Source organism: Phyllopteryx taeniolatus, chromosome 19, assembly GCF_024500385.1.
Source record: "Phyllopteryx taeniolatus isolate TA_2022b chromosome 19, UOR_Ptae_1.2, whole genome shotgun sequence".
NCBI lineage: Eukaryota > Metazoa > Chordata > Actinopteri > Syngnathiformes > Syngnathidae > Phyllopteryx > Phyllopteryx taeniolatus.
In genome coordinates, this window is record NC_084520.1 from 3,760,724 (window position 1) to 3,774,269 (window position 13,546).

A 13,546-nucleotide genomic window follows, 5' to 3' on the forward strand; every position below is an offset into this window, starting at 1 on the left:
CATGCATGCGCAAACATGCTCACTGCATTGTGTTTGCCTTTCCAGGCTGTCCCTGTGTGAAAAGGCTCTGGCAGAGTATCTGGACATCAAGCGACTGGCCTTCCCTCGTTTTTACTTCATCTCTTCAGCCGATCTCTTAGACATTCTTTCTAATGGCACCAACCCACACCAGGTGGCTACATTCATTTTTGTCTGAAGTGCAGCAATTATTTGTTTATTCAGTTCAATCTGTTCGAAGTATTAAAGAAATAGCAAACATTGCAGTTCACGCAAGTTTTGCAGCAGTTACCGTTATGACTGACCTCAAACTGAGCTCAGTGACATTATCAGACAATTACGCAGCTGTTTTGTTGAAAGTGTTTTCATTACTATATTTGTAATGGCGGCCATCTCTATAAAACACAACATGCCTCATTTAGGCACCAGGTACCTCAATTCGCTTTAGAGATTTTTTTATTTTTTTAAACCTTTTCCAGTAAGTATACTGTAACAATAATCAAAACTTTTAACAGACATTTGTGGACATTATTCTTAGTGGAGGTTTTCATGACCGCTGAGGAAATGTTGCAAAAAATCAATACAATCAATGGCTTTGCCATCCCCATGCCTGAATACTTTCAGAGCACCAGTGGGTATTTCACATGAAGATTCGACAGAGATGAACAGTGACGCAGATGTAAAGCAGGCGTAAAAGTGCAGGTGAGCAAGAAAACGTCCAAGTCGTCTGTTACAGCTATTGGCATGGGGAACATAAGGTATTTGGCAAACAAAATGGACAAGCTTGGCACACTGAGAACGCAGTGGGAGTACCACAAGAACACTGAGCCGTGATTACAGCAGAACTTCACTCATGTTAGTGGGTTGCTGTCTAACTTAAAGATGGTGTAGACAGATGACGATTTGACTCTGAGCAGTAAAAAGAAGGAAAGCGGCGTTGTAATTGTAGGTGGTGCAATTCCGGACATGTTACCGTTAAGCAAGGTCTCTGTAAACTTGACATTGAACTGTTAGCTGTGAGAATGCATCCATATTATCTCCCAATGGAATTGTCTTACTGTATATCATCATCACAGTGTACATTCCACAATCTGCTCCAGGGGCGCGGCCTGTGATAAAATTCAAGCAGTCGTTGCCAGGTTACAGAGCCTGAACCCAGAGGCTCTCTTCATCATCATTTTAATCACTGCAGTTTGGACACTGTGCTGTCCACTTTTCACCGGTATGTACACTGGACAGTAAAACATGGACATGCTGTATGCAAACATCAGGAATGCATACAATGCTGCAGTGAACACCCACTTGGATTAACCACAGTCTTGTGCTGTTAACAATGAACTGACTTACCATCAGTTCCCAGTGTAGGAGTAACCCTCGATAGAACACTCTCTTTTAAAGAGCATGTCTCCAGACTGAAAAGAAAACTTGCATCACGGACAAACCTACTCAGTAAACTTACCAACACCCGTTGGGGAGCTGACCCCAAAACACTGAGGCAGACGGCTCTACCACTGTGCCAATCCACTGCTGAATACTGTGCCTCTTTGTGGCCAAGCTCATGCCATGCCTACAAAATAGGTGCATAGCAAATAATAACGGGCGCTCTTAAACCTTGCCAGCTCTATATCGTATAACCAGCATTCCACCACACATCTGACCAGAAACAGTGACTAAAATCGAACGATACAAACAGCTGAACGATTCCAGGCACTTACTATTGGGGCACCAGAAAGTGAGGCAAAGACCTGAGTCTCGCAAAAGCTTTATAATCGTAAAGGAAATCGACCCAAGCCAAGTCGCTTTCTACAGGATTGAATACTGGCTGGAGTACAACAGTGAGCAACACAATGGAGCGCTTCCAAACCTAGACAAAACACTGCCCCCAGGCTCAAACCTAAACAGGAAAGACTGGGTAACTCTAAACAAAGCAAGGATAAAGGACATTTGCAGAGGAGGGACACTGGTTATACCAGACAGAGGATGCTGGTAATTGAGCTCCCAGGTATGACTGTGGAGAAATGCAAACAGTGAACGGCATCCTTCAACTATGCCAATTGAGTCCTCACTGCTCCAATTAAGAACTTAAGGAAGCAAATAATACTGCCCTACAAATGGTATTTTGGTGAGCCAAGAAATGATGATTAACACTTGTACTTGAACATGTATGTTCCTGCAGTTCCAATGCTTGGTGTCACCACAATGGTTAGGAAGTAGAGTTAGGTGACTGTATCACTGGATATAATTAAACTTTTGTGTGGATGTCACATTCTAGCCGGGACTGCGATATTCCCCAACAAAAAGCGCTGTATCACCACTGACTTGAAGGACCTACTCAATCAAAAGAAGAGGGTCTTCAGGGCTGGAGGCATGGCAGAATTGAAGAACATACAGTATCAATCCAAAGTGAGACTGATGGAGGCCAAGATGGGGTCTGGCCTGTGAGGGAAAAGGCAGATAACAGGCCTCAACCCAACGGACCATTGCCAGCAGGGGGTCATCCTGCAGAGTGCTAATCAGTTGAACTGCTTTCTACTACATCGGAATTAAGTTGATGAGCCATACAATGAAAACTTGGGAAAGTGTGGTGGAGGACATTCATTCTTCATTGATGGTTTCCTGGTACTCTTTTCCTCCCACATCAAGAGTCTCAGCGTCAACCTGAATAGCACCCTCTCATTTGCACTTCACATTCACATCACCCAGACTGCTTTTCTGCACCTCCGCAACTTTTCCAGACTGATAATCAAGGTCCCAATCCAGCCCTGAAATTCTGGTCCAAATATTTTGTCACATTCTGTATCGATTATTGGAAAACCCTGCGCTCTGTTCTCCCTTTCAAACGCAACAGACTCCTAATCCTCCAGAATTCAGGTGCCCGAATTATCCCCAGCACCAAATCATCTGACCACATCACTCCTGTTCTTATCCAACTTAACTCCCTGTATTGTACAGGGGTACAATACCACATCCTTTCCAAAAACCTCCTCCTCACCTACAAAGCTCATCACAACTCATCCCCCACTTACCTCTGCAACCTCCTGCAGGAATACACTACCTCCTGCACCCTCCGCTCAACCTCTGCTGGTCTCCTCACCACCCCCACCTTTTGCCTCAGTACCATGGGTGCCCATTCAGCTGCTTGGCACCCAGAATGCCCCCCCCCCCCTCACACACACACATAGTACAGACTCCCTCAAAATATTTAAAACCGAAATTAAAACTCATAAAAGTCAAAACTTGCATCCTCACACTAACCGGACCCTTGCACTACACCTGTTTGTTTTGTTTACGTTGTTGTCTGTGCTTTTTTCCCCCTGCTTACTCTTTCTTTTGTTTTATTGATGTCTTCTTTATGTTTTATTGATGTTTTACTTGTATTTTAAGCCATACGTTGTAAGTTTTTGTTTTTCCAAAAATGAATCTGTTCTTTTAGAAACACCTTACAATATGATACACCAGACTATAACTACAATAAACCATTGTTAAATGAATACATCTTAAACCTTTAAACATATGCACCTGACATTTTGACATTCCTTTTCTATTAGTATTTTCAATTGGTTCGGCTTTTATCCCAGCGGATTTTCTCAGCAGATCTCTGAAATTAACTCTGTTTGTTGTAGTACCACTAGCTTCCACGCTGAGGCAATGTTGCTCATGGTTTTGCAGCTTGCTTTTTCCACTCTCGTCAAGACAATTGTGCTACCCATTCCTGTCCAACAGACATGAATGTCTCTTAAACACTATTTTCTCTCAAATCTCTCTAAGTGGATGCATGCAGCAACCTTTCTCTTCAAAACCTGAACAAAACTGTAAAACATTTGCATAAAATACTAGTAAAACTGTCAGCTGTCTGTACCTTGAACCTTGGCTTGCTTTGTCTGTATTTTCCCAGGTACAGAGGCATCTGTCTAAGCTGTTTGACAACATGGCTAAAATGCGATTTGAAGCAGATGCAAACGGAAATCCTACTATGACTGGTCTGGGCATGTATAGCAAAGAAGAGGAGTATGTCCCTTTTAATCAGTCATGTGACTGCTCTGGACAGGTAAAACTGACTTCTAGTGTTCTTTTGTGTCTTATAAATTGCTCCTAGGCTGAGTTAAAAATTTGATTAGGCAATTACTACAGAATTATTGTAGCTGTAACTGAATGTGTAAATGAGAAAACTCTCAAACCTGTGTTTTTATGGGGGAAAAATACATATATAAATTGCAATAAAAAGACCCAAATGAGGCTGACTGTGTTACTGCTAGTATTTACTGTTCGTTTGCATATAAGAAGCCTTTAATCCATTCATTTCCCATTGCATCCATCCATCCATGCTAATACTTAATATTGCATACATGGGGAGAAAAATATGATACCACCATTTTTCTTCAGTTTATCGATATCAGCTGGGTATAGCCATTTTTAATACACTATATATCCATCCATTTTCTGTATTGCTTAGCCTCACAAGGGTCGAGGGCACGCTGGAGCCTATCCCAGCTATCTTCGAGCAAGAGGTCGCCAACCAATTGCATGGCACATATAAACAAATAACCATTCTCACTCACATTCACACCTACGGGCAATTTAGAGTCTTCAGTTAACCTACCGTGGATGTTTTTGGGATGTGGGAGGCAACTGGCCTACCCGGAGTAAACCCACACAGGCACTTACGGTAGCGAAACTTGGACTATAAATGCCAAAGTTATACAAAGACTACGTGTAACCCAAAGGAACATGGAACGCCAAATGTTGAAAATAAGCATTCGCGACAAGAAAAGAAGCAGTTGGATAAGACAGCAGATGCAAGTTACCGACGTCAATAAAAAGCCTTAAATGGAAATGGGCTGGCCACGTTGCCCGAAGAGCTGACAAAAGGTGGACCACAGAAACTATCAATTGGATACCACTGGATGCAAAGCGACCATGGCGAAGACCTAAAAGTAGATGGATAGATGAAATCATTAAACACACTGGCAACAAATTGCAAAATGTCGTAGTATTTGGAAATGTGAAGAAGAGGCCTTCATCCTGCAGTGGATAGATAACGGCTGCTGATGATGATGATGATATATATATATATATATCACACACACTGTGGATATATATATACACACACGCACTGAATCTCACTCACACCCTCGTACAGTATTTGGACCCCTTGGCTTGTGATTTCTCCAAGAGCTCATCAGAGTCAAGATTCAGCCAAACTAAGGGCCCAATCAATGTCAAGAGACTGGAGGTGTTTGTTAACACTGCTCTGCCCTAAAAAAAACACACACACACCAGTTTGTAGTTTTCCATTCTCAAGAAGTATTGCTGAATGTGAATCATGCCTGGCACATACGAACTCTCAGAATACATACAATTAAAAATTGCATGATGCTGGAAAGGGTCAGAAAATTATCTCTAAAAGCCTTGTCTTACATGGCGTTGCTGGCAAACTATGGTGTGGACAGAGGAAACCAAAGTGGAGTTCTTTGAAAGGAAGACCCAATGCTTTTTGTGGGGGGAAAAAGGCACAGTACACCACAATGAAAACCTCATCCTTACTGTGATGCATGATCGGGCTTGGTGGTTTGGGATATCGTTGTTGGAAAAAAATTATCAAGTTTGTTAAGAAGTTTTGCGGGAGAGCTTAAGACCTTCTGTCTTCCAATTGAAGCTTTGAAGATGGGTGATGCAACTGAAGAACTAACCAAAGGACAGAAGTGAATCAACGATTGGCTTCAATAAAAAAAAAATATGCCTTCTGCAGTGGCCCAGTCTGAGTCCTGACCTCAACCCAATTAAGATGCTGTGGCATGACCTCAAGAAAGAAATTTACACCTGAAAACCCAAGATGTTCCAAAATTCCTCCTGAGCATTGGAACAGGAAATGTTTGTTTGATGTTATTGCTGACAAAGGAGGCTTAAACAGTTATTCAGTCCAAAGGTTATCAGATTTTTTCCCACCCTGCACTGTGACATTTATCTGCTGTGTTCAGAAAAATATGGAAACATATAACGGTACTACTTTGTGTGGTATAAGTTTATGAAAATTATCTAGTGTTGTGACTTGGATGAAGATCAGATCACATTTTAGGAACAATTATTCAGAAAGCCAGATAATTCCAAAGGATTGACACTATTTTGTGTGTGTGTGTGTGTGTGTGTGTGTGTGTGTTGTTTAAGGTGGAGGTCTGGTTGAACCAAGTTCTGGACACCATGCGCTCCACTGTTCGTCACGAGATGACCGAGTCAGTGACCACCTATGAGGATAAACCCAGAGAGCAATGGTTGTTTGATTATCCAGCTCAGGTAAAATGATTAAATGAAATGGATGTTTGCATAATTAAATACATCTGCACAATCTAATAGAATCAAATACAAGTGTAGTTCTACCTTCGCAAAGCTACGTTTTGCTGGTCAGTGCCAGAAAGGTATTAATTTCCAGACAAACCGTTCTGTATTAGATCTTATTAGATAGTAAGGTGTTATCGATTTGTCGTGGCTAATGACGTTATTTTATGATAAAATATACTCAGACCTTACATTTAACCCATATCAGATGGGTGTCTAGCAAAATTTATCATCAAATTTCACCTTATACTTTTTTACTTTTCAGGTCGAGACTCACAAGTTAAATTCATGTAGTGTTCCAGAAAAGTAGGAAGTAAGAAATGTATGACTTCGGACTTGATAAAAATGAATTGGACAATTGACAAGCCCCAACTTCGTTGAAATGGGGAGACTTATTATGAATGTAAAATTTAAATTAAAAGAGGCCAGAGTAATGGCTCATTTGCATGAGACAGAGCAATTTCATCAAAACAAATTTCAAGAAATCAGTATGAAAGGTGCTCTGTAGAGTTTGATTCTTGGTGTATTTGGACCAAAGCATATCTCGGATGTTTTATTAAGACACCTTGGAACCGTTTTAACTTGAAATAAATGATAATGTTAATAATGAAAAGGTTATAGTTCAATATAATGAAAGAAAGATTAAACATTATCCTCCATCCAGCTACGTCAAAGCTGGAGCCTATTTCAGAAGATGTTGGGTGAGAGACAGTACAGTACACCCTACACTGATTGCTAGTTACTCGCAGGACTTATATATATATATATATAAAATCACATACACAATGATAATAAATGAACATGCTGAAAGAGCTAAAGTCTACTACAGTAATTGTCTTTGGTTACCATTTTGAATTTCAGTAAGAGTATATCAAAAAGTGTCCGACAAAGGGTCCTGTGTGTGTAGGTAGCTCAGGGTGTCTGCTCTCGTCAACAAATACCACCATTCGCCACAACATATTGATACTTCAAGTATCTGAAACATTCTATTATTGGATTTGCCAAGGTGTCATCTTATCAGGGCACCCTGTTGGAGAAGTGCCAAATTGGTGTCTCGTTACTTTTCAGTTATAATTACAGCTACTGCATTATATTGCCTTTTATCTGTAACCATACTGGCTTTTGATTGCATTGTACTGCACATGTGTTCTGTATCTTTATATTGCTGGAAGAACAACACAATTATTTTATCCAAGGATGAATGTCTGTCTGACATGTGATATGTACTTCCCAGACTAATCTATAAACTAGTCATGTAAAGGGCTCATCAAGCTTTACATTTTAATGCTGACCCCAACATAGAAATGGCTTCCTGAGTTAATTATGTGATTAAAAAACAAAATAAGTTAGCAAATATTTTATGACGTGATTAATTTTCATCCTTACTAACAAGAACACTTCTGCCCTTTTCTTTGGCCCATTTACAATTCAGGAGAGCATGATTTGTGAATACAAATTTACATCAGATGACTTATTTTTGCACGAAAAGAAATGACATTTTCCAACCCTGAAATGCATCAACGACTTGTATCCTAAGTAGTAGACAAATGTATTCCTTGATTGTTTGGTTGGTTTGAGTGTGCCATGCAGTAAATGAATGCAGCATAAAAGCGGTAATGAGCTTTCTCATGATCATGGATCATACGTAAACAGTGGGGCGACAAATCAATTTGCTTTTTTTCTAATTAGATATACCAGGAATCAAATGTTTCCTTTGAGCGATCAGCCCGAAGGAAATTAAATACCATGTTGGGTCAAACGTAAACCATGTGGTGATATTTATTGAGGCTACCTTCCCAAAAGGAACATTAAAAACCCTCATGACTGGGTACCATTACCTTTGCCTGGAATGAAGAGAAGTTGTAAAATCACCAGTTTTATATGTGAAGCATATGGACCTGTATTTATGTTCATATAAACTGTGTATTTTTGGCTAACCTCACACTTATATTTCACCTTCAGTTGCTATGTTTTAAAATCACATGGAAGTAGACATACAGAGAGAATCATTGTAATCTTATACGCAATGCTTTATCAAATGCAGTTTTCCCTCAAAGCAATTTTTTAATGTCTACTTCAGGTGGCACTTACCTGCACTCAGATCTGGTGGACATCCGACGTGGGAATGGCTTTCGCCCGTCTGGAAGAAGGCTATGACAGCGCTCTCAAGGAGTATTACAAGAAACAGGTGTCTCAGCTTAACACCCTCATTTCCATGCTGATTGGCCAGCTTTCGCCTGGAGATCGGCAGAAGGTCATGACCATCTGCACTATCGACGTCCATGCCAGAGATGTGGTTGCCAAGATGATTGCAAAGAAGGTGAAGTGAAACTGGTTGAAGGGAATACAATGATTTAAAAAAGCAAACCTTATCCAGTTTATGGACAAAAGTATTAGGACATGCAGTATGGTTCCCCCCCCCCCCCCCCCCCCCCCCTCTAACTAACAGTGAAGGTTTGGGTTAGACTTCTTACTGTAATTTTCCCTTGATCCTCAGAATTTGCTCAAATTCAAAATTGTACAGTCTCAGGTGTTCCCTTGGCCAAGAACAAGTGGATCTGCACATTATCTCAAACACCATGGGAGAAACTAGAATGAAGAGTGTGAGGATGACCCCCTTGCCCAATATATGTGACTTCTGGCTTCACTTCTGGATGAATAGGCTGAACTCTCCACACTCCATTATCCAACTATGAATTCTAATACAACTGTGTTCAGAATAGGGCTGTAAAGTTTACATCTTGAAGTGTTCCCTGCGTGGGTGTTCTCTGGATACTCCGGCTTTTTACCACATTCCAAAAACATTTGTTAATTAAAGACTTTAATTATCCTTAGGCGTGAGTGTGAATGGCTGTTTTTCTATAGGTTCCCTGCACAGTCCAGGGTGTACCCCACCTCACACCTGATGTCACGAACTGGCTGAAAGAGAAATCTAGAGGCCACAGACGACAGACCCTCAAAGCACTAAATTCAAGTCAAAGTACACTGTGAAGCACGATGGAGCCAAGCATCATGATGTAGCGTTGTTTTTAATATTTTATAGCATACCAGGGGTCATAGATCTGTTTGAATAACAGGATAATAATAATAATAATAATAGGTAAAGTTGCCTCACTGTATTCCAAAGAGGAAATGCCTTTCAACTGGGTCTTTAAACAAGACAACAACCCAAACACACTCATAAACGAGCAGCATCTTGGCTACAGACCAACAAGATTAATGCTATGGAGTCTGGAATCCAATAGAGAACTTCTCAGAAACGTTGGTTATAGAAGTAAATATTAGTTCAGAGATGTATTTTTTCCATGGTATATGTTTGAGTTTGTAAACCAAAATTCACTAATTACCTACTATATTGTATTATATTTTTATTTCCATATATAATATATATTTCTTAGCTCTTACCAGTGAATAATGCCCCGAAGATATTAATGCAAGGTGCAATATGTGATTAACATAATTAGATTGAGGAAAAAGAAACTATTACATTGGGCATTTCTGCTAACGTTTTCTTTTCACTCGATTTTCAGGTGGAGAATTCTCAGGCCTTCGTGTGGCTTTCGCAGCTAAGACACCGTTGGGATGAGAAGGAGAGGCATTGTTTTGCAAATATCTGTGATGCCCAGTTCCGCTACTCCTATGAGTATCTGGGCAACACGCCGCGACTAGTCATCACGCCTCTTACGGACAGGTACATTTGTGTCATTTATTCAGTCTTAACAACATCTAATGGTTGTTTCTGACAGTAATGTGAAAATGCAATTCAACTGTTCAGCCAATGTTAAAAATGACTGACCGTTTCATTTCAGTTACTTGCTTCAAATAAGCACCCTGTGAACATCCTAAAAACACATTGAAATATTCATACTTGTTACTAAGAATGCACTACAGCTTAAATACATATACTATTGAAAATGGTATTCTAAGTGATTATCTTTAATTTTAATTTCTGTTTCAGAATGAGAATCCAATATTATTTTAAGTGGATTTGGATTCATACAATTGTTTGTCTAGTATGGTTTAGTTGTTACAACAAAAGTTGAAATTAAATGAAATCACTATCAGCTTGAACTTTGTGGAGGTAAACTAACGTAAACCATGATCAGATGATAGATTTAACACAGGGTATGAATATTTGGCATCTGGAGCAAGAATATTTTTCTGCTCAAGCTGATATGCAAATGTAATCACAAATACCAAAATACTTGTTTAACAAGAAAAGGAACCCCAAAACAATTGTTCATCCTTAGTGACATCCATTAGCAAATATATTTATTGTTTTTTTAGCTCCTTTGAAACCATTGAAACATTATCTCAACATACAAAAATTGTAATTACATCTGGCATCTACAAACAATGTTTTTTTTTAGAGGATACTGTTGTTATTGTTATGCTTCTCTTTGGTGCATTTTTCAAATATCACAGAATAAATGAGTCTGAAACCTCTCCTAAGGTATTTACAGCATCACAGGGCTCTGATATACTGTAGTTACTATTATATTTTCTGATAAGTTGTAATTTTTGGGAGATACATTATGAAAAGAAAATACTGTAGATTCCAGTAATCTTCGTTTGGATCATAGCGGACATCCATGGCAAGCAAATGCGTGTGGACTGACTCACCTGGGGAACTTGACCAAAATTTTGTTTGTTCCCAAGCATGTGTTTCCACAGAATTCCCGATAAAATTGAACTACGCAGAGATGAATACCTGCCTTGCAGAGCCATTTGGCAAACTGCAGAGTGTGATTATGAATTTCCAGATCTGCAAGATTGGCCGGTATTCCATTTGAAGCCAGAACAAAGCAGAAACAATAGGCTTTGATGGCCAGATCAGGAGGCATTGTAGTAGCAAGAATTCACCATATGCTGCATGTCCTTGCTGGGAGCCACAGTGTTCGTTTTGAAAATGGACCATGGGTTCAGGGGCATTTTGCTGCAAGCTTTAATCCATAACTTGGGAAATGGCTAAAAGCTTGTTTGGTGCATTGCTCGCAAAATAATCATTCTTCTGACAACCTATACAATTTGGACATACAGTACATCCATTTAACCTTTTTTTTTTCTACAAGGCCAGCATCTTCAACAGATTTAAGATCACAAAAAATGTATCAGCCATTTAAAAATGGAAAATTATAGTATACAGTCCCCTATACAAGTATTGGAACAGTAACGTATTTTATTTATTTTGAAGTGAAGTATTTCATTTATTTTTGCTGTATACTGAAATCATTTCAGTTTGACATCAAAAGATGAATAAGAGACACACAGTTCAGCTTTTACATGCATGTATTTAATCACATTTTTAAGTGAGCGAACGTATTAAAACAGACTAAGTTGGAATAACAGAAAGGGACAGATTATAGTGAATACAACTGCTTGAAATAACTGGATGAAGCCTGTGATCCGTTGATGTTCTTCTTTTGTGATGTTTTTTATTGGCTTTCACTGCAGTCTCCATCTGTTGCTTGTGTTGGGGTTGACACCCTTCAGTCTCCTCTTTTGTGGGTAAAAAGAATGCTCTAGAGGAGAAAAGAGAAATTTGAGTAATAATTTTGAACCTCTCAAAACAAAGACTCACATGGAACACACACACACACACAAATAAATATGAGCTCTTGAGCAAGCTCATTTGCACTTCCACCCCAGCATTTTGTCTTATGGGTTTTATCAGGTTGGAAATAAAATGATTCCAGTTGTAGAAGTTATTAATGATTTTGTCAAGTTTCTTAGAAGCATTATCTTTTATGTCAGACAAGGCATTCTAGTTTTATTCGTAATATCTAATGGTATTCAACCACTATTGTGCGTATGCATTAATTTTGCAGTTTTTGTGAGACCATCTGACAAAATAAGTGCATTTTATCTCATGGCAACCTTTAGATGTAGTGTTAGTAAGTGTAGTTACGATGTGTTTGTCATTTTCTCTCTCAGTATTAAAGTTCTTTGTTAAGCCATGATGGAAAAGGTCAGTTGAAACATTGGTATTGTTTGCATTTAATATTTTCACACTGTCATACAGAAGCATCCCATGATTAAACATAAATATCACTGAAACCAGGGGTTCGCCGACCATTTTGAAGCAGAGAGCTACTTCTTAGGTATTGAATGCAAAGGGCTACCGGTTTGATGCACCCTTCTGAAATACAATTTTATTTGCTCAAATGACATTGCTTCTATGTTATTATGAATAAAGAGTGATATTTATCACGGTCCGACATTAAGCCTTTCAGAGTGAGCCAAGTAGTGGTGGCCTTGTCAAAACCGGTACTGGCACCGTATACGCATGATGTAATACATTAGGTTTTAGTGATTATTTCATATTTAGTGTCTTTATACTGTATAATTTAAGCCCCTTTAAGAAATTATTAGTACAATTACATTCGTGGCTATGACTGTGTACCAACCTTGCTAAAATCAAGGCAAATTGCAATTGCACAAATTCATTCTTATGCTTCAAATAATAAATCAATTACAAAATTATTAAAATACTTACTTAGCACTATATTACCTCAATATATATATATTTTTTTTATTCGGGTAGCAGTGCCCAGACATTTTAGTGCCACTGACCGTTTTCGTGTGAAGAGATTTCCACCATAGAGATAAACCATAGAGATAAACAATGACATTTTAAAAATCATGGATCAAATTACTCAAACAGGTTGAAAACAAGCAAAAATAGTTGACGTCAATTGCAGGCGCGGAGTTGTTCCAAGTGTTCCCGCTATCCACCCGCCACCTCGCCAGTGATGAATTTTACTACCTGTGCGCACTCATTCTGGCATGTGTTGTCCTACAGTTCATTTTCGTTCATGGTGGTTGCCGCTACCAAAGGGTTTAGTTTTCTCTCCACTTTGTAAAATGATTCAATTCGGCACCAAAAGGTGGACTTGGGAGTGGCCGCCGTCCATTCGCGCTGGGCTGAGCAGACATGCTCACATGCTTTCCCAACTGTGGGAATCAAAGCAGCCCCAGGGGTCCCACATAACCAATCAGGGAAGAGAAGCCCTGATGCCGGGGGAGACCGCATTTCTGCGCAGCGTGCTGAGTTGAAGCATATCACATATGAAGTGTCGATGGTAAATATGTCCTGTAATTCACATTAGTTCTTGCTAGCTGCCTTCTTCATTAAAGCACAAGCCGCTAATCCCAGTTTGGTTGTCATGCCGGCTGGCGACGTCGCTGGCTCAACCATGAACCGTAGCTAGTCATT

General features: G+C 39.5%; 1 protein-coding gene across 1 annotated transcript in view; it reads left to right on the top strand.

The window, feature by feature from the left end:
- dnah9 (dynein, axonemal, heavy chain 9) overlaps positions 1-13,546 on the top strand; it is a 186,446-nt gene that overhangs the window by 38,519 nt on the left and 134,381 nt on the right. The window contains exons 28-32 of the mRNA XM_061756651.1: positions 46-172; positions 3,893-4,045; positions 6,163-6,288; positions 8,411-8,650; positions 9,861-10,021. Coding sequence (XP_061612635.1) covers positions 46-172; positions 3,893-4,045; positions 6,163-6,288; positions 8,411-8,650; positions 9,861-10,021 — 807 coding nt within the window. The remainder of the gene's footprint in view (positions 1-45; positions 173-3,892; positions 4,046-6,162; positions 6,289-8,410; positions 8,651-9,860; positions 10,022-13,546) is intronic.